Source organism: Callorhinus ursinus, unplaced genomic scaffold, assembly GCF_003265705.2.
Source record: "Callorhinus ursinus isolate GAN/ISIS: 27379988/994484 unplaced genomic scaffold, GSC_fseal_2.0 scaffold24, whole genome shotgun sequence".
Classification (NCBI taxonomy): Eukaryota; Metazoa; Chordata; class Mammalia; order Carnivora; family Otariidae; genus Callorhinus; species Callorhinus ursinus.
The window spans coordinates 16,383,322-16,403,420 of record NW_027397086.1 but is presented as its reverse complement, the minus strand read 5'-3'; the positions used below and the strand labels follow the sequence as shown (position 1 = coordinate 16,403,420).

Genomic DNA, 20,099 nt, shown 5'->3' with positions numbered 1-20,099 from the left:
CCCATGTGACTTGGATCAAGTTACTTCTACTCTTCAGTGCCTCCGCCTCCTCGATTGTTCCTGAGATGAAAAGAGTCAGTATGTTAGAACAGCCCCGGGCACATAGGAAGTGACTTCAGGGTTTGTTAAGTCAGTAGAAGAAATGAACACGGAGGCGATCGAACCATCCTGATTTATGTTTCCCCCTGCGGAGAAGGGCAAATGCTTGGACGGTGTCAGGTAGCCCTGGTGTGGCAGACACCTCAGGAGGAGGCCTAGTGAGTGTTCAAGATGCCGTAGGGTTTGTCATTCTTAATAATAGTGATGGTGGCCATGTCTCGTTAGCTGTTACAGGCCAGCCGCTGTGCTGTGTGTTCTTTTAGTTGGTTGAAATCTCCCAGACAGTCCCGTTAGCTCCGTTTTGCAGATGGGAAAACTGGGGCTCAGAGGTTATAGGCAGCTGGCTGAGGTCACCCAGCAAGGAGGTGGTTGACAGGACGGCCCTGGCTCCTGGCTGGTTTCCCCCCAGCCTGCCACTTCACTCCAGCTGTCCACTGGGGCCTATGTATTAGTCAGCTCGGGCTGCCACAGTGAAAGACTGCAGATGGAGTGGCTTGGACAAATGTATTGTCACATGGTCCTGGAGGGTGGGAGTATGAGATCAGGGTGCCAGCACAGTTGTTTTCTGGTGAAAACCCTCTTGCAGACAGCCACCCTCTCTCCGTGCCCTCCCATGGCGGGGAGACACCTCTCTCTTCCCGTTCTTCTAAGGCCACCGCCCCGTCAGATTAGGGTTCTACTTTTATGACCTTATTTAACCTTAATTATCTCTTAAAGACCCTGTCTCCAGCTAGACTCATGGTGGGGTTTAAGACTTCACCATACAAAATGGGGAGGTGGGGGGACCCACCCAGTTCAGGCCATGACACCTCCCCCAGTGCCTTCTCCTCACTCCCTCCTCGTTAGCTGGGACCCTCCTCCTCGTTAGCTGGGACCCTCCTCCTCGTTAGCTGGGACCCTCCTCCTGTGTTTCCGTAATCCCCCAACCCGAGAGCAAGTTCAGAGCTGAGAGGAGCCGTGAATGTGATCGGACTCATGCAGTTGATGACGGATGGAGCCGCTGAAGCCCAGAGAAGAGCAAGGTCTTGTCCATAGTCCCACAGTAAGCCCACTGCAGACCCAGGGTCAGAACCTGGGTCTCTGCCTCCCAGCCTGGCATCTCCACGAAGCCCTAGTTGGTAATGCTAGTGGGTTTTGCCTGTGTGTGCCTCGAGCCTGGGCCTTAAAGTGCAGTCCGCGGAGAGGGCTGGACATGACGGGGTGGCATCTCCAGGCTGGACCGTGATGTGATCCCCCCTTCTTGCGCACCTTGGCTTCTGTACCTCAGAGATGGGATGATGATGATGATGATGATCCCCCTGCCAGAAGGCTGAGGGGGCCCTTAGGATAACACAGAGAGTCCCACCGAACCATCTGTTCGGGAGATGGCAGGGACCTGGCTCCGTGCCGTGGCCTGCTCCCAGTGTTGTGTGTGGCGCTGGGCAAGTCCCAGCTCTGCTCTGGGCCGCGGTGGACCCCTCATAAAGGAGGCTTCATAACTGGTGCCTTGCCCACCTCAACACTGAGCTCATGGCCTTAAAGAATGTCTTTGGATGTTTGAAGACCTACCTGGAGGCCAGACTGTTGGTCTGAGTGAGGCTTTTGGCTTGTAGTTGCCCGTCTGTCGGATGGGAACTGGGGGTTGGCGGGGGGGGAGCTTGGATGGAATCTGTAGCCCTTTTGCCAAGAAGGGAAGGGAACAGCACCAGGCACTTTGTACACATCACTTAAACCCTTGCTGCTCAGAGTGCAGACTAAAGACGAGTGGCTCTGGCTCTGGCTGGGTGCTTGTTAGAAAAGCAGAATCTCAGGCTAAACCCCAGACCTGCTGAACCAGAATCTGCATTTTACCAACAATCTCAGCTGATTTATATGCACATTGATTGAGAAGAACTGATTTCAACCACCCAGAGCTACCCTTGAAGGTCTTCTGTAACTCCAGTTACAAGAGTTTAGATCTTTTTAGGTCCCAACTTCCCTATCTGTGAAATGGGTGGAATTGGAGCCATACCAGCCCAGTCATTTTCAAACTATGTTCCTCTGAGCACATTGGGTTCCCAGGAAGACCCCAAGGCGCTGCCATGGGGGCCGTGTGCTTCAAGGTGAGATTCATGGAGAAGTGGGTCTGTAGCTAAACGTTATGCAACCCCCTGGGTTGGTGGGCTCCCAGATGGGTCTGGGGGCTGACACGGGGTCCACACTGAGCAGACTCTCTTCTCTCCCAGGGAGCGCTTGAAGCGCAGCCAGAAGAGCACCAAGGTGGAGGGACCAGAGCCCGCACCGGCCGAGGCCTCGCTGAGTGCCGAGCAGGGAACAATGACGGAGGTGAAGGTGAAGACAGAGCTCCCTGATGACTACATCCAGGAGGTGATCTGGCAGGGGGAGGCCAAGGAGGAGAAGAAGGTGGTCAGCAAGGACGGTACAGGTGATGTGCCGGCTGAGATCTGCGTGGTGATCGGTGGTGTCCGCAATCAGCAGACCCTTGGTGAGTGCCTGAGGGGGTCGGGGCTGGGACCGGGGCGGGGCGTGGGGTCAGAGTCCTGAAGAGCAGAGCAGAGGCCTGCCTCTCCCTGGCTAAGAGAGCCTTTGGTGGCTCCCCTCTGCCCTCGGGGAAGGACCTAGGCTCCTTAGACTTGCTTTTGCTTGTGCAGTCCTAGTCTGGACCTTTTTCCTTTCCACCTGATGTGCCAAAGCTCTGTCCGTGTTTTAAGACTTTGTTCAGGTCAGATGCCTGGAACCTTCTGTAGGTGTGGTGAATCCCTCATGCTGTGGGGCTCCCATGCTCCCCAGGTGGGTCTAGCACAGACACATTGCTTATTGTGCTAAATGCCTGTCTGCATTTCCTTTTCCTTGGCTTTACCACGGGCTCCTGAAGGCAGCTCCCAGTGCGAGTCCTGCTTGGAGGAGGTGCCCAGGCAGATCAGATTGGTGACAGACTGGCACCTTCCCCGGCCCCTTCCGGGCTGGGCCAGGCTCAGAGGAGGTCTGTGGAAACGAGCTTCTTAGTCCTCTCTGCCCCCTCTTGGGGATTCCCCTTAGGGGCTCCCTGCACCCCTGCCAGGGTCACAAACTCAGATGCCCACGAGGCCCAACGCATATATGGCGGGGCTCGGTCCTCTGCCGCCTCAGTAACCAGGTGGGAGACGGGATCTGTGTGGCTGATCTCTGGACACGCCACGTGCCAGAAGGGAGACATTTGATGTGCATTCTTTTGGCTTTAAGCGTTGGTGACTAATTTGACTTTTGAAATCTGCCAAACAAAACCTATCTTTGGGTCACAGGCCTTCCGTGGCCACCGGTTGGCAACCCCTGGTCTGTGACATAAAGTCCGCGAGCCTCACCCGGGCATCGAGGCCTTGCCTGGTCTGTTCCCCATCCGCACGGTCCTCCACGTTTCTTGGACACGCTGCCACCTCCCTCCCCCCTCCCTGTCCTCACTGGTTCAGCTCTGGCTCACTTCCTCCAGACTCCTGGGCTCATGTCCCATGTCGGCATGCAGGGCCTCGTACGGAGTTCCCCGTGTGTCTGTGTCCCCGAGTTTACCCTCAAGTCCCGTTTGCCTCTTCTTCCCAGATGTCGGGACTCAGCCCTGGGCTCGCTTTCCTCGCTGTTCCTCCGCTGTTCTGTGCACTGTCAGCCCCAGCTGGGTCACTGTAGCATCCCACCTACAGCCGTGCCTGTCTGTCTGTCTGCCCTCACCTGCCCTCCACCCTGGCTGCCAGGGGCTTTGGCAAAAATAAGTCATTGACCATGTCACTCCCTGCTTCGAAACTTGGGATTCCCCACTGTGTGTAGGGCCAAGGAGGACCGTTCTTCGGTCAAGGGTATATGAGTAGCTGTGCTCCCCTGCTTTAGAACCTCCAAACAAGCTCTCAAGGCCATAGTATCAAGATCCTCCATAACCTGATCCCTATTTCTTATTTATGATCTTTTAGGACCTTTCATTCTGGCACACTCTGCCTTTCCACAGCATTCCTGCCCTTGGCTCGTGCTCTTCCCTCTGCCTGGAATGCCTTTGCCCATGTCCACATGCCCAGATCCAGCCCATCTTTCAAGACCAGCTCCAGTACCACCTCGTCCCAGAAGCCTTCTTGAATTTCTTCTGGTCAGCGCGTTCTGTTTCTACCTTGCCCCTCACTTGGGTGCTTCCCATTATCTGTTTTAGATTAGAGGGGCCTTGTCCATGCCTGCCTCTGCCACGGGACTAGGAGCCCCTGGAGGTCAGTGCATCAGGACTTGTCTGATCTGTGTCTCTGGGCTCGTTGTGCCCACCCCACAGTGTCTAGCCAAGGTACCGGCTTCTAGGGAGCGGTGTTGACTTTGGTGCCATAACTGTGAGGGTGGGACTATGTTATGGCCCAGTCACAGAAGATCCTGAAAGTAACGAGATCTTGGTAGCTCAAAACCACAAAGGTCCCTTTCTTGGTCACACTACATGTCCATTGTGGGTCATCTGGGGGCTCTGCTCTGGACCCAGGCTAAAAGCAACCATTATATGAAATGCTGCCGGCCAAGGGACAGAGGGAAAGAAAGCTCTGGGGGCCTCACACTAGCTATTACCTGCTGCAGCCCAGAGAGGAGAAGAGTTAAGTCCCCTCCCTGTCATTGGCCACATTAGTCACGTGGCCCCACCCAAACTCAGGTGGCCTGGAAATGCCATTCTCTTGTGTGACAGAACTGGGATGAACCAGCAGTACTTGGTGAAGAGCATGAGTAACTTGGCCCAGTGCCCAGTGGAAGAAGGGCCTTTTCAGGAGCCTGTGTCTGGCCTTCCTCCATCAATATTGGCTCCCCGGGGCCAAGGACCGACCATGTTAGCCACTAGGAATGTGTCCGCTAACCCAAGAGGGGACGTGCCCTTGCTCACGTTGGGGTGTGTGTTTTAAGACTCATTGGACCCAGTAGCTATTTATGCCTCTTTAGCAGGAGATGCTCGGTGAAGGGTAGTTGAATCTGAATCTCGGGATGGAGCCAGCAGTCGGGATTCGGTGGGGAAGGCCTAGAGCAGCCGTGCTAGGGAAATGCTGGAAGGGAGTCCTCCCTGGGCCGGCAGCCGGCGCCCGGCACCGTGCGAGGCCTCGGGGCCTCATGCCGGCCACGGACGCTGGTTTCCAGCTCAGCTGCTAGTCAGCAGCAGGGTCCTTGGCTTTGCGGTGCCTTAGTGTCCTCTTCTGTTCAGTGAGGCTCCCTGTCCCCACCTCCTGGGTGTGCAGATCAAAAGAGGGAGTGGAAGAGAATGGCATCGTACAAGGAGAGTGAGCTCGGGTCCTCAAGTCTGGGCGTGAATCCGGGCTCTCTGATGTCATAGCTGTTGGACCTCAGGCAAGCTACTTGATCTCTCTGTGCCTCAGTTCTCACAACTGCCAGTGTGTGGGGCGAGGCGAAGATTCAGTAAGATGATGTATATAAAGCACTCCGCATTGTCCTTGGTAAACGATTAGCTTTTATCAGGGGTATTAGCATTGCTCTTCAAGGGGGAAGAGTACCTCTCTCAAGTACCTCTTCAAGTGGGAAGAGTAGTAATAGTTTCTGCATTTTTTCCAAAGCCTAAGAAATAAGCCAGGGTGATGTAGAGAAAAACTGGGCCGGGGAGGTTGGCGCTGGGTGAGGTGTCAGAAGACGTGGGTTCTGATTGAGCCTCTGTTGTGTCATCTGAACAGGGCAGCTTGTCGTGTCCCTGGAGCCTCTCCTAGCGCTGCTTCCCTAGCATCCAGGGGCCTTGAGTATGTTGTGACATTTCTAAGTAACCTGCCTTTCACAGACTCTTAATGAAAAAGGAGTAAAGCCACAGTGGCAACGGGGAGTTGAGCCGCCATTTTGGAGCCGGGACCAAAGCAGGGCCTGGACATTTCCCTGCTGATTATCGAGACTCATCTTGCATCCATCAAGGCGGACCTTCCTCCTTGAGGGTGTAGTTTCTGCCAAGCGTCAGGCTCAGAGAAATCTGGCTTGGCCCCAGTACCAGGAAAGAAAAGCGTTAAAAAAAAAAAAAAATCAATGTGAAAGAATTGAGCCTTTTGGATTCCGCTGATTTCAAGAGGGCAAGTAGGTTTTATCTTGTGGGCCATGTCCAAGTACTTGCTGCTGTTTATTAGGGGTTCTGTGTTAGAGGTTCTAAAGGGATGGCATGGTTAAGCATGATTGATGATTAAAAGTCTGCCATGGCTGTGGAAATGGGCAGTGGGGCTCTCCATGGTATGCATTTGACACCCCTTATCCCCGCATTTTATAGCGGGGCCAACAGAGGCCAACCGAAAGGAGAAAGAGTGGCTCTGGGCCACAGAGCACATCAGTGATGTTTTCTTGCACTTCATGAAGGGTCGGTGCCCCTCACAGCGACCTCCTCCCCCCTGGAAGGAAAACAAGGAGGGAAAGCCAGGGGCCAAATGCTGGTTAGAGCCATCTCTTTAAATGCGCTCGTGCCACAGAGGCTGGGCGGCGTGGAGTTGCTGAACATGTTCCTGGGCCGCTGGGCAGAGAAGCATGTGCAGCCGGGGGCCTCTGAGTGCCCCGCTCACCCAGCCCCACTCAGGGCTCAGAGCCGGCCTCTCTTACTGAATAGAACAGTGTTCCCGATGGTCACTCAGGACTGGGCCGTGCGGGAACCTTGTGTCCACCCCCAGGTCCTCACTGGCCCCATAACAGCCATCAAACAAACAGTGTCCCCAGTGGCAAAGTCCTCATCCGACGCACTTCCTGTGGAGGAGCCGGGGCTTGGACCCGTGGATGGCATTTGGCAGCTTCTCAGGCTGGGAGGGGGCTGCCATCAGTGCCCAGGAGGCTGACTGTCAAGCTTGCAGTGGGGACTGCAGTTTCCCAGCTGCCCAGAAGTTCTGTGCTAAGAAAGAGATCTCTTGCTCTTAGAACGTCACTGCCGTTGGAGCTAGTGTGGGGGAAACTCGGGGGTTTTCAGCAAGAAGAGCCGAGATGATATTGAACTTGATGACCCTGTTGGATAAAACCAGAAGTGGAAGAAGTGAGGTCACAGATGCCGGTGTCCACCCGACAAGCTGCGCGCGGAACTCTGCACAGCAGCACTGACGAGTGGTGGTGCCACACTGGACGTTTCAAGAACGCCACGAGGAGTGCTAAACACAGGGTGCTGCCGTTGCTACCACCTCCGCTCACGCTCAGCAGCAGGCATCGCTCACTGATCACCGCGGATGGCGACAGTGCACCTCAGAATCCTTCTCAACACAGTCCACCAAGACATCACTGCCAGTCAGCCAGAGTTGAAAAGTAGGAAGTGGAAACCTGCTTGGCATTCTTGTCCTAGGTGGTAAAGACAAGGCAAGCTGGCCTTACAACAGTCAGGACATTCAGTCCTGGGAGCATTTCCTGGTCCTGAGAGAGACGGATGCTCAGATCCCATCACAGTGATCAGAAGGTACTACCAAGCAGTGGGTGCTCTTCTCTGTATGGTGAGACTGTCGGTCCTTAATCCTGGGGAGCTTACACATGAGGGGAGCCCAGGGAGAGCGGCAGGTGCCTGGAGACCGGTGGTACAGGAGCCCCTGGAGGGAGCAAGCCACCCAGCAGGGCTCCTCCTCAGATGAGGGGTGTGGGCCAACGTGCTTATGTCCATAGAGTTCATTCCTAGTGTGGCGAGGAACCCCATAGAAGAGCTAAGGGCTTTTTCCTGGGGAGGAAGAGACTGGGGGCGGGGGCCAGTGGTGGGGGGGGGGGTGCAAGGGAGATGAGGGGATAGAAGTATGCACGGCTTGAAGCACTGGAGTGTTGGAGTGGGAAGGGAAGGAGTGGACACGTTCTGCACGGCCCCGACCAGTACAGGGGCTTCACCAGTGAATTCAGCTCCGTAACAGGAAGGCCTCTGTGACTGTGGGAACTTTTGGGAACCGGATACAGGCCTGTGAGGGCATGAGTTCTGTCCTGGAAGTCACTGGAAGGGCTGCAGGGGGCAGAGTCAAGGATCAGATGGAGGACTACATGGACGTTTCTAAGCAGTGAGCTTTGAGCACCACGAGGTAGAGGTGTTTCCACGCCCGCAGGACTGCCTGAGGGAGGAGGCACGGGGAAAGGAGGCGGCGGCTCGACCACAGCTCTGGAAGGAGCAGCAGAAGGGCAGGCAGCCACTCAGACCCGGCCACGTGGATTTAGGGCTGTGACAAACGCAAGCAGCTGAGGTGCCAGGTCCTGCTCCATAGCGCCGGCTGATAGTTTCCTGTTTCAGTGGGTGGTTGGCAGGCCTTGCACCGAGCCTGCCAGAACCAACACTCAGCCCTTTGCTGCAGCTGCTAGGGAAGGAGGTGTTCTGGCCACCCTCCCAGGCACGTCTTATCTCTGCTGCTGGCCCTTCATCTGGTGGTTCAAGGTGGGAAGGGGTCCTGGGTGGAGGGTCCCCACGGGAAAGGGCCCCTGGGCTGTAAATCCAAGAGACCCAGGATCTGCCCCGCGGTGGAGTCTTAGACCGGACCCTTAGCCTCTCCTTGCCATGCTGTCTTCATTGATTGGTGGGTGTAAGAACACCTGCGTGTCTTTCCAGGCGGCTTGTTGGGGACAGAGGGAGGTAACAGGTACGAAAGCGTTTTTTTATGTGGGGCGGCAGAAAATGCAAAACAGCTATACCAGCGCTATTAGCTGGAGCCTCAGGACGTTGACACGTCTGGAGGTCCATCTGGAGTGCTGGGAGCCCGAAAGGCCAGTGGCTTTCAACTTTCTGTGTTCATCACCTCCTAAGGGAATTTTGAGAAATGGTATATTCTTTCGTATTTTTGAATTGACATCTCACATTTTTATCCAAAGTTTAAATAATTACAAAGGATCTAATTTCTGGAGTGTTGTGTAAAAAAAAAAAACCTGTCATTTTGGAACTATAACTGTGAAACCACTGTTCTAAATTATCGGAGAGAATCCAAAGCCACTGCTGTTTAATATCTGCCATCATCCATTTTAAAAACATGCGAACAGGCTCATCTTTAGCAGTCAGAAATTTTACATCTTTCCCTTTCTCTCCTTGAACTCGTATTTCCAGTCCACTTCCCTCGCAGGATTTTATCCTAATGTAATATATTTTTTATGCCTGAGAGTCTTTTATTGATCACTGTTTTACACTCATCTCCTACAACAAGATGTACATAAATGGAAATCGAAATTTCTAAAAAAAAAAAAAAATTGGTCGGGATCATAAAACTGTACTTTTTAAAACATTTTTTTCCCAGATTGAGTTTTGTTTTTGTTTTTAAGATTTTATTTATTTGACAGAGAGAGACACAGTGAGAGAGGGAACACAAGCAGGGGGAGTGGGAGAGGGAGAAGCAGGCTTCCCGCTGAGCAGGGAGCCCGATGCAGGGCTCGATCCCAGGGTCCTGGGATCATGACCTGAGCCGAAGGCAGACGCTTAACTACTGAGACGAGATTTAGCATTAATTGAACTCCTGCTTTTTGGTTTCTGTACACGTAAGTACTTAGAAAGCTTAATCACATAGGTGAGGAACCAGGGATGGATGCAGTTTTGAGCGTCACTCAATTTTTGGAACTCTTTCTAAGTTGTGGGCTGAAAATCGCATGGGGTCTGTCATCAGACACTGTTGTTAATGGTCTCTCTACTAACAGCTCCATTAGATGATGCTTCAGTTTCGTTGAGAGTAAAGAATTGGAAATCACACGATTCACAGAAAGCGTTGTTCCCTGGTGTTAGATTTTGCCCACTTTCTAGGTTCACTCCAATACTTGGGATCACCTCTTTGCTTGGAGCCGCGAGATGGGCAGCCCCAGTGGGGGGGCGGTGGTGAAGGAATTGTCTTGCTTGTGGCGTGTCAGGGGGTGGGTGAGGAGAGCCAGCTGAGTGGGGCCTCCCCGCCCACCGCTACATCTCCAGCACATTGATTTTAGGGAAGAATATATATGAAAGTTGATGATTGGGGTATTGATTCTCTTAAAACTGCCTGTGCTCACACATCCCCAGGCGATTTGTACTCAGCTTGGAAGACCCTGGTCCCAAGGACATTTGGTCTGAGTCCAAGCCCTGAGAGCCTCAGAAAACCCACTTGTCCATGATTTACCTCTCCAGCTCCCTTGTCTGCCAGCAGGCTCTGGGCCTTGCTCCTGCCGGGTCCCAGAACCAAGAGGGCTCGGTGCTTCTTGGCACCCCCACCTTCTTTTGTTTGTCTTCTCATTCACCTGCTCCGGATTTCTGCCTCGTTGCATTTTGTGTATCTAGAAAGGTGTCTGAGCTTGTCTGAAAGCTAGCTGGGTGCAGATAGTAGAGCTGAGGCTTGCTGCCCTCATTGCTTGTCCTCAGGGGCAGCCTTCCCTGCAGGAGCCTTCCCAACTTCTCCCCTCCATGGCCTCAGCAACTAGAGTCCCCTGGTCCCGCCTGGCCTCACCTGCGCTCTTGGGGAGGGAGCTAAGCCCCGTTGTGTGCCACGTGCTTCCAGAAAATGCTAGACAGGTTCTGTTATTCAGTGCTTGTGGATTCTTGCGTCACTAGGGACAGGGTTGGGGAGAGGCAGAGGCTTGGCTGCCGTGTGCTGGCATGCTCTGTCAGCTGCCTCCCGGCAGCCTTGAGAGGGGATAGGGGGTTCTGGGAGTCCCGAGGCAGGACTGGACATGGCGGGGCAAGCAGGAGTGGGAGGGGATCGGCTCCCCCTGCAGCGTCTTTGGCATCCAGAGGTGACTTGGTGCGGTGGCAGCAGGGTGGCTCTGAAGGCCGGCCAGCCACCAGCTGAGTAGCTCCCACCTGGACCGCCTGGCCCCTAGAATATTCACGCTCATCAGTGAATTGGGTACGGAGTTGTCCCAAGCACACCAGGACTTCTGGGAGGATAGAGGACGGGAACGAGACCTGGGTGCACCCAGTGGATGGTAAATGTTAACAAGCACCATCTGTTCTTGGTCTTTTCCCAAAGGTGTGGCCGTCACATACACTGGCTCCCCGATCACCGCCAGTCTGAGCCGCCTGTGGCCAGACGTGTGGTCCCTGCAGTCTTTACTTACCTCATCTGAGAAATGGGGGTGATAATCGCCTGTGTCTGCCTGGCGTGTGAGGGTGAGCTGAGCTGGCCACGTGGCTGCACATCTGACCAGCTTCTGCTTCCTCAGCTGTGCGTTGGGCTCGGAGGCCCGCCCTGCGCAGAGATGTAGGAGAGGCTTGAATGAAGGGCATTAAGCACCTGGCACTTAGTAGGGAGTGGTGGTGACAAAGGACACAGGGGTAGTTGGGGAGCCCAGCAGAGTGAGGAAGCGTGCGGGGCAGGGAGTCATTTGTGGGGACCCGGACTGTCTGAGCTGAGCATCCCCGAGAAGGCTCGCTGGCGCCCCCCCTGCACCACACTGGGGTATTGCAGAGGCTGTGGCTGGGGATAGGCACCAGGCCACAGCACACGCAGGGCATATCCTCCCTCTAGGGTCATTTTGCAGGAATGCTCTTGGGGAGAAATGTTACAGCCATACAATGGATAATTTTATGTTTTATTTACATCACAAGTTAGAATACAGAGAAAACATAAAACTTCGGGGGGATTTGGGCCTGTGGCTGTTTTCTGCCATAGCCCAGCTTCCCAGGGGAGGTACGGGTGCCCCCCCGCCCCTGGCCAGGACAGGTTCTTTGGTGAAAAAGTAGACCACACAATCTTGGTCACACTTCTTTGTGCAGATGGAGAAGCCGAGGCCCTGGCAGCTCTGGTGACTGGCCAACCCGAGACGTGGAGCCCTCCCCCTCACCTGGCTCCTTCCCTCACCTCCCAGGCACCCCCAACTTTAAGGGATCTTTCTGATTTCTTACGTAATTCAGATGGAAAAGCGCCCGAAGGCAGCCCCCACGGTGGATCTGTGCGAAGTCGCTATTCAGGGACCTGGATTTTTGACCAAGCGTTGAGATATGCATCTGGTACGTGAGGGCCAAGGGGCAGGACAACCTAATGGGGCCGGCATGCGGGTGGGGGCACAGCCAGACAGGGCCACAAGGGGCCACGCTCATCCACCCTGTCACTGCCACAGGGCAGCAAATCTGAGCCTGCCAGGGGCCTGGAGGACTTGGCCATCAGAGGGATGACAGCCTGTGGAAATCAGGAAGTCTGGAACATCGGGACCACCCCGGCAGCACCTGCTGTGGCCTGCAACTTTGAAACAAGCCAAGGCTATAAAGGAGTTCTGTGGCCACATGTGTTGAAAGAGCTGGGATTAAACAGGGTTCCTGGAGGACCTCTCCCTAAGTTCCCCCTGCACCATGCCTTCCCAAAATGGCCGTGCCTCCCACCCGCTTGACCATGGGTGTCTCTTTCCTGGGCTGCGTGCAGGAAGTTGGCTTCTACAGAACTCTGGAAAATGCTGATTAGTAAGAGCAGCTGTGCTGTCCTGAGTACCTGCTTTGTACTAGGTACCGTGCTGTCTAGCCATAGAGTCACTGCTCACAGCTCCCCGAGATGGGTACCGTTTTCCTGTGCTTAGAAAGGAAGCCTGAGGCATGAGTGTTTCCGTGACTTGTCCAGGGCCCCTGGCTGCTTAGCTAGTGAGCCGGGGTTTGAACCCAGGTGGACTGACACTCTGCTGCACTCTCCCCACGCCGTAGCCCCCAGCCACCTGCACACACAGCGCCTGAAGCCTGGGGTCGTGGGCTGAGTGGCAGTGAGGAGACAGGCAGGACTTTGAACTCAGGCCTAAAACTCTGTGCATGGGGCGAGGGCCCCCACTCTGCCCTGGGGGGCAGCCAGGAGAGGGAGCAGGACTGATGACCACGCCCCTTGTGAGACCGTGTGGGTTGAGATCCGGGAGCAAGGCTTCAAGGATCCTCCGCTCCCTCTGTGGGTTGAGGGAAAAATCCCATAAAGCTGGTAGGGACCTGGCTTGCTTATCAACAGGATGAAGTGGGTGGGCAACTGGGGGGACCCACTGCAGCCTGCAGTTATTACACGGTTTGAGAAAGTCCTTAGGTCATTGACTATAGTGGGGAAACTGAGGCCCAGATCTGTGGCAGAGAGGGGCAGGGCTGGGGCACAGAGACTTCATCTGGAAGTGGGTCAGATCTGAACCAGGTTTTGCCTCATCACAGGCTGTGGCCTCTGGTCTTCTCGGGAGGGATTCCGCCTTCCCTGGGCCGCCTGCCCCTCCGTCTGCCCCTTTCCTTTTGCCCCTCCTGCCTGTTCACCCCTCTGACTTTGGCCCCTCACTTTGGGGCCCACCAGGTTCTGTATGTCACTGTCGTAACACCGTCACCTTGCCCGTCCCCTTGCCTAGTGGTCTGTCTGCTTCCTGTCACGGAGGGCAGTGATCGCTTGTGGACTGGCTCATGGTTGGAGCTTTGGTGCCAGGCACCTTGAAGATGCTCCATAAATTCTCGGTTGGTTGAAGGGGAATTGGCAGAAACTGTTGAAGAGTGGGGTAGAGGCACAGGAAGGCAGTTGGGGTCATTATGACTTGGTGACAGATAAGTAGAACGGCAGGACACCGTGAATTTATTGAGCCCCCGTGGTGTGCCAATCCCGGGGCTAAAGACAAAGAAATACACAATCTGATCTTTGCCCTCCCCGTATTTGTATTTTTTTCTGTGAGACAAGGCTCAGGCAGATAAAACCACTGGATAACAGGCTGCGAGGTTCCACGCTGGTGTTGGGATGACAGCGTCCCCCTTACGACCCACAGTGGTAAGACGGCGAGGCCACCTGTGTGTCTTGTTAGTCCTGACCTCGGTCGTGAGACGTAGGCGTCACCGTCCTGGGTTACAGGTGAGGCCGCTGAGGCTCAGACCGGAAAAGGGATGTGCCTGAGGTCAGCTGAGGGCTGTGGCAGAGCTGAGCGGACAGTCCGACGCGGTGCTCCTCAGACTTAACCGGATACCTGGAGTTTGCACCCAGTAAACAGGCCTCTGCCCCCAGGAGAGACTGAAGGCAGTAATAGCTGGTGATGCGGGCACTCAGTGAACACCTGGGCTCGTGGCAGGAACAAGCCAGTCTTCACTCTTTCCCGGAAGGAAACTGAAGCCTAGCCAGTAAAGGGTAGAGCTGAGATCCCCTCCCAGGTCTGTCTTACTCTAAAGTCAGTGGTTCCTGAACCTGGTTGCTGGTCTGCTCAGAATCCCCTGAGGGACCCTTTTGGAAAAGGCAGATTCTTAGGCCCCTAGCCCCAGCTGTTGTAGGGCACTGACCCTGGCGTGGGGCCAGGGCCTCTGTATTGGTGCGAATTTCCTGGCCAGTCTGTTAGGAAGGATGCGGCTCAGACTCAGGTGTTTGTGGGCCTCCGTGAGGGATGAGCCGGGCCTCTGAGCCTGGGGCCCCTGCCAGGCTGGGTCTGATAGGCTCTGCTTGGCTTCCTGCCATGGGCCTTCTGTGTGTGCTCTGCAAGCGTGGGCTCCGCCTTGACCTGTCCAAAATGCCTACTGGGAACTCAGCCATTTCAGTCCCAGCTCCTGGGAGAAGTGCCCGGTAGAGGACTGGAGTCAGGCAGTTACACCGTGTCGGTCTCTGTATGTCTGAGAGAACAAGAAAGCTTCTCAGAAGACTGCGGGGGGGCGGGGAGGGGGTGCTCTCCCTGCAGGGCACGTCTCTGATAGGGCTGGGCACTTCCTAGGGGGAATATAGGACCACCCCTGTGAGGTAGGTGTTTGTAGCCCCATTTGACAGATGAGCAGACCGAGGCTTAATGTGTCTAAGGGAATAACCTAGGGCATGATGCTGTTAAGTGGCAGAACAGGAGTGGGGATCAGATCCATCTGGTTCAAAGACTGTCCTCTTAGTCTGTCCCATCCTGGTAAGGAGGAGAGGTAGAAGTTACTTGAATGCATGTTGATTTCCTTCCATGGATGCCATTTATTCCTTAGTTTGAAAGAGCACTTTTAAGTTCCTTTTTCCTCTCAAGGAATAAGTGTAAGAAGGAGTTGTCTTCTCTTTCTTAACAGATTTGGAAACTGAGGCCCAGAGATGGGAAGTGACTTGCCCAAGGTCACGTAGAGAATTGGGGCAGAAACTTGGAACTAGACCCCGGGCTCCTGACTTCCAGCTCAGGGCTGTGACTGCTGGTCCTTGCTGCTTCTCTGCTTGCTGGGGCTAAGACAGCCCACTGGATGACCCCTGCCCCCTCTCATGGAGTTCGTGACCCCACTTGGGGGCATCACTATGGGTCCTGGGACCTCATAGTTGTAAACGTTGGATACTGACTTGAGCTGTCCCTTTCTTTCCTGTTTTTCAGGATCCTATGAGTGTGGAATCTGTGGCAAGAAGTACAAGTATTACAACTGTTTCCAGACCCACGTACGGGCACACCGAGGTGCGTGGCATCCCTGGGGCAGAGCCGAGGGCCACACCTCCCCATTCTCTGCCTGGCCTGTGGATGACCCTAGGCCCCCCCCCCCCCGCCCCTGCCCGCCCCCAGCGCCGGTCCTCTCACTGTGTCTGCAGTAGGCTGGAGAGAAGAGGCCTCCTTACTTGGGAGAGCACACAGGCCAGTGGGGGGTTGGGAGGACAGGCAGCCAGGCATGTTACCCCGACACGGTGTAACTGCCTGACTCCAGTCCCCTACCCTTGTCCCCTGCCTGCTCCACACGGGCCTGCTTCCTCCCAGGGTGCTTCAGTGCCGTCTGGTGTGAGCGGCCCCTGCAGGGAAGGTGCTCATGTGTCCTCTTGGGCGCTTCTCCTGGCAGCCCTGGGAGTGGGGGCAGGGCGCTGTCTCCATTCCGAAGAGGACGAGGCTGAGGGCACATGGCAGATGGTGCCAGGGAGGAAGGGCAGTGGGTCTGGGCCTGACTGACGACAGGGGGCACAGGGAGGGGCTGTGAATGGGCACAGAGTGTCCTGGGCACGTTGTGGTGGGATCACCGGCTTGCTCCGCTCCTCTCCCTCTTTGGCACCGGCCCCGCCATGGGTCCGGTCTGCTCACTTCTCATTTTCTCTTTCTTGCAGACACCGAAGCCACCTCAGGGGAGGGAGCATCCCAAGGCAGTGAGTATTTTCCCCTTGCTCTTGTCCCCCCTCAGGACTGTCCCAAGGGGCCTGTGGGTTCAGGCTTTGGGGCCAGAGGGTCTTATGACATTGTAGGATGGTACCTCAGAGCAGCCTTTCCCAAAGTGTGTTCATGGCACACATCCTGGGGACGCTAATAGGTGTTCTATCAGTAACAGGTTCTCTGGCCAAATAACCTAGGGAAGCTTGAGTTCTGCTAAGATGAACATGTTTCTTTGTGGTACACTTCCCAGGGTCCCTCCCTGGGAAACTCAGGGCTGATGTTTGGGAAATGCTACTTCCCAGGCTTTTCTCATGAGCACCCATGGGCACTAATCTCTGGGTGCGCTACCCCAGCCTGGGCCTCATAGGGCCTTGCCATGTGAGGACAGCGTTCTGCTTGCCCTGCCCCCAGATATAAACCCACGGGCCTCAGAAGAAGCCAGATGGGTGTAGACGGGGCTGGAACCTCTCCCCGCCCAAAGAACCTGAGCTCCAGAACCCAGCCATTCTACTCGCAGGTGTATCCACCAACAGAACCGTGTGCACATGTCCACCAGAAGATGGGAAGTGGATATTCTTTTTTGCTTTCTAAGATTTTATTTATTTGAGAGAGAGAGCGGGTGCGAGCACAAGCATGGGGAAGGGGCAGAGAGAAGCAGACCCCCCACTGAGCAGGGAGCTGGGACCCTGTCGTGGGGCTCCATCCCGGGACCCTGGGATCATGACCTGAGCCGAAGGCAGACAATCAACGGAATGAGCCACCCAGGCGCCCGGGAACTGGGATATTTTTAGCAGCACTGTTTTAAGCCCCAAACCAGAAACCACCTGAGTGCCCAGTGCTAGGTGAATGGACAGATCAGTCGTGGTGTGTTCACATGAAGCAGTGAGAAGGAATGATGTATGGCTACACCCAGCAATGTGGATTACCCACAAACAGAATGTTAGCAAAAGGAGTCTAACACAAGAGCCCCTCCTCCTTAAGATCTGTGTACCGGAAGTACAAAATTGGGAAAGTGATTCGTGCTGGAAGAAATCATGGTTATCCTAGGGAAGGGGTTTTTGGGTGCTGATGACACAGGTGTTTCTGGTTTATGAAAATTGAAGGAGCTGATCGGTTTTCTGCGTCGGGGTCAGCAGACTCTTTGGTAGGGACCAGATAGTCAATATTTTAGACTTTGCAGGTCAGACATCTCTGTCCCCACCACTCAGCTCTGCCATGTAGCATGAACGTAGAGATGATAACGGAAACGAATTTTTCACCAAAACAGAGGGTGGGCAGGCCATAGTTTGTCAATCCCTATTCTTCCTGCCAGAAAAGGTTTTTAAAAAGAATAAACATGATCCGCTCCCCCCCAAAAAATTCCAAAACAAAGCAGATTGAGGAGGTGTGTGGGCCAACGCAGGGCCTTAATTGTACTCGGTCCAAAAAGCGTTTCTTCTGAGGCCCTTTCCCATCCATTCTCTCCTTGGATTCCCACATCACATGAGAGGCAGGCAGGGCAGGCTAAGATTCTGTGTTCTAGACTTTCTGAGGCTCACTTAGGCCCGACACCTGCCGGAGGACCCTGGCTAGGAAGCGGTGTAAGCCTGTCTCTCCTCCCTGAGCCCTGCCCCAGCCTAGCCCCTGGCTCCCTTCTCCTTCAGAAGGTTCCTTCTCTTCCGGCTCCTGTGGTTTGCCTGTGGTCAGCCACACATTTAAAGATCTTTTTTATTTATCTTTCCTTCCTTCGCTCTTCTGGGCCCCTGGCTTCTCCGGCAGCCCCTCAATGATCCATTGTGTTCCATCTGGCTTCCATGGTTCCTGGAGGCCCACTGGCTGTAGAGGACTCTGCCACTGGGGGTATTTTTAGTCTTTCCATCACTTTTGCCTTCCTCCTTAGGGAGTTTCCTCCCCACGGCCACTGTGCTTTATTTTATTCTCCGTCCTGCACCCCTACCCTGACCCAGGCCAGCAGCGCCTGCTCAGAAAGCCTGGCATCCTCGTGACAGGAGCCTGACCATGGAGCCCTGGAGCCAAAAGCGTTGTGTCGAGAATACTACCAAGTCCAGCCTACCTGTTTTGCAGATGAGGACACTGTGTCCCAGAGAGAACTCAATGGAACTTGTTAGTGGTGGAGGTGGGCCTAGAAACCAGGCCTCCCGTCTTCTAGTCCAGGGTCTTTCATTTAGTTGTTAGAAAAATTGTACAGTCCAAAATGGAGGCATATGCCCACTCACCCATCTCTTAGCTAAGAAAATCAAAGATTAGCTCCACGTCCAGTTCTCTTGCTGTTACATTGAATCCCTTTCCGAAACAGCATTAGGTAACATTTACCAAGTATTTCTTGTCTTTGAGGCATTGTGCTTCCTCATTCTTTATTACAACTCTGGGAGATGAAGGTACCGTCGTTCCCATTTTGCAGATGAGAAAACCGAGGTGCAGCCGTTGGGGAGTGTGTCCAGTGTTAGTCACACTGGTTGGTGGCCGAGCCGGGTTGGAGTCAGGCAGCCTGACTCCAGAGCCTGTCCCCCCAGACTGATTCGCGGTGCCCTTCCTAGAGATTCTGGGCTCTCTTGGAGGCTCTGAAAATGTGGTTTCATTGGCAGAAAGATCATTTTGCCTTTTTTCCTCTGGGGATAACTCTTTTGTCCTAATCTACCCCTGCCTTAGGTGGGCCCAGGAGTGTGGTCCCCATGCGTGTCGAGAAGGAATGGGGTGGGATTCTGCAGAGCGGGGTGATGGTGCTTCTCAGTGGCAGAAAGCTGGGGGTTCTCATTTTCTTGGAGGTGGTAGGAGGGGCTGTGTGAGCAGAGGTGAGACGGTGCTTCCAGCAGCTGTGGAGGGCGACCAGCACTGGCCAGTAGGGGAGAGGGATTTCAGGGGCAGGGACCTGTCTGGAGCCAGACCCTGGATGGCCTTGACTTCTTCAGCTTTGTTCCCCAGTGTCCAGCACCGAGAGAGAATTATGGTCCAGCTGGGACATGATGGGGCGTGTGGTGGTGGTTATTGTCTAGTCTGGATTGAAGCTGGAGCCAGGCTTGGAATCCTAGAATGGCCAGCCTGGAAGCAGCCATGGGAATCAGCTCATTTCGACCCTCCTATCTCCTCAAATTAGGGGGCAGTGAAGAGAAGCTGAATACCAAGGTAGGGTCAGCACTTGCTGAGCTGACAGTCTGCGTGCGGCAGAGTGGAACCAGGTCCTTCCTCCTCCACACCCTCCCACCTCCCCCCACTGCTGCCTGGCTGTTTCAGGGGTGGGCTCGGAGGTGGCAGGGCCTGGTCCCCAGACCCTCAGAAGGACCGTGTCTGCTGACGCTGTGTGCGCCTCGCTTGGGGACCAGTTAATCTCTGTGGCCCTGGGGACTTTGAGAGCCTGCAGGTGCAGTGGAAGAGATGGGGGGCAGAGGCAAGGAGGAGGCTGATGTCCTCTGTGCCCCTAAGTTGAGCTAAGCAGGGACCAGAAGCCTTCCCGTAGAATTGCCTGGCAACCTTGGGATGGAGGGAGGGAGTCTCATCGAATCCTGTGTTTGAGTGCTGGGGAGCAGAAGAAGGGCCGGAGGCCTCGTGCCTCAGTCAGGAGTGGAAGGTGGCTTATGCAGTCCGAGAAGGGCCATGTGCCCTGACTTAGCTATGGCATGGAGTTAAGTGAGTATTTGAATCTTGGCTCTTCCTCGCCCCACTGTGCAGCCTTGAGCAAGCCATTCAGTCTCCCTGTGCGGGGCCTCATCAGGAAGATGGGCCATCCCTAGATCTGCCCAAGGAATACACACGGGAGGTCCCTGCTAGTGCGTGGTGAGAACAGTGTCCTGAGTGGGTCCAGCCTCAGAATTTGGATAGACCTAGGGATCATCCAAACTCTGGCCCTAAATTCATTACCTCTTGCTGTGTAACACATATCCTCAAAACTGAGTGACTTAAACGAACGTTGGTTATCTTGGTTTGTGTGGTCAGACCTTGGGTGTGACTTCCCTGGGTCCTTTGGCTGTGGGGCTCCTGGGGCAGGGGAGGTGTGGGCCAAGGCTGTGATTTCCTCTTAAGGCTCAGCCAGGGAAGGAGCTGCTTCAACACTCACGCGGCTGTTAGCAGGCTGGGTCCTTCCCAAGCTGTGGGACTGAGGGCCTCACTTCCCCACTGGCTGTTCACCAGAG

General features: G+C 54.8%; 1 protein-coding gene across 5 annotated transcripts in view; it reads left to right on the top strand.

Moving 5' to 3' along the window:
• ZNF618 (zinc finger protein 618) overlaps positions 1-20,099 on the top strand; it is a 177,777-nt gene that overhangs the window by 113,748 nt on the left and 43,930 nt on the right. For 4 of the 5 annotated variants that reach the window (XM_025888298.2, XM_025888297.2, XM_025888303.2 and 1 more), the window contains exons 3-5: positions 2,304-2,563; positions 15,220-15,297; positions 15,930-15,968. In XM_025888298.2, the coding sequence (XP_025744083.1) occupies positions 2,304-2,563; positions 15,220-15,297; positions 15,930-15,968 (377 nt within the window). Of the gene's footprint in view, positions 1-2,303; positions 2,564-11,830; positions 11,927-15,219; positions 15,298-15,929; positions 15,969-20,099 lie in introns of all 5 variants that reach the window. The other variant, XM_025888294.2, reaches the window with a different exon arrangement.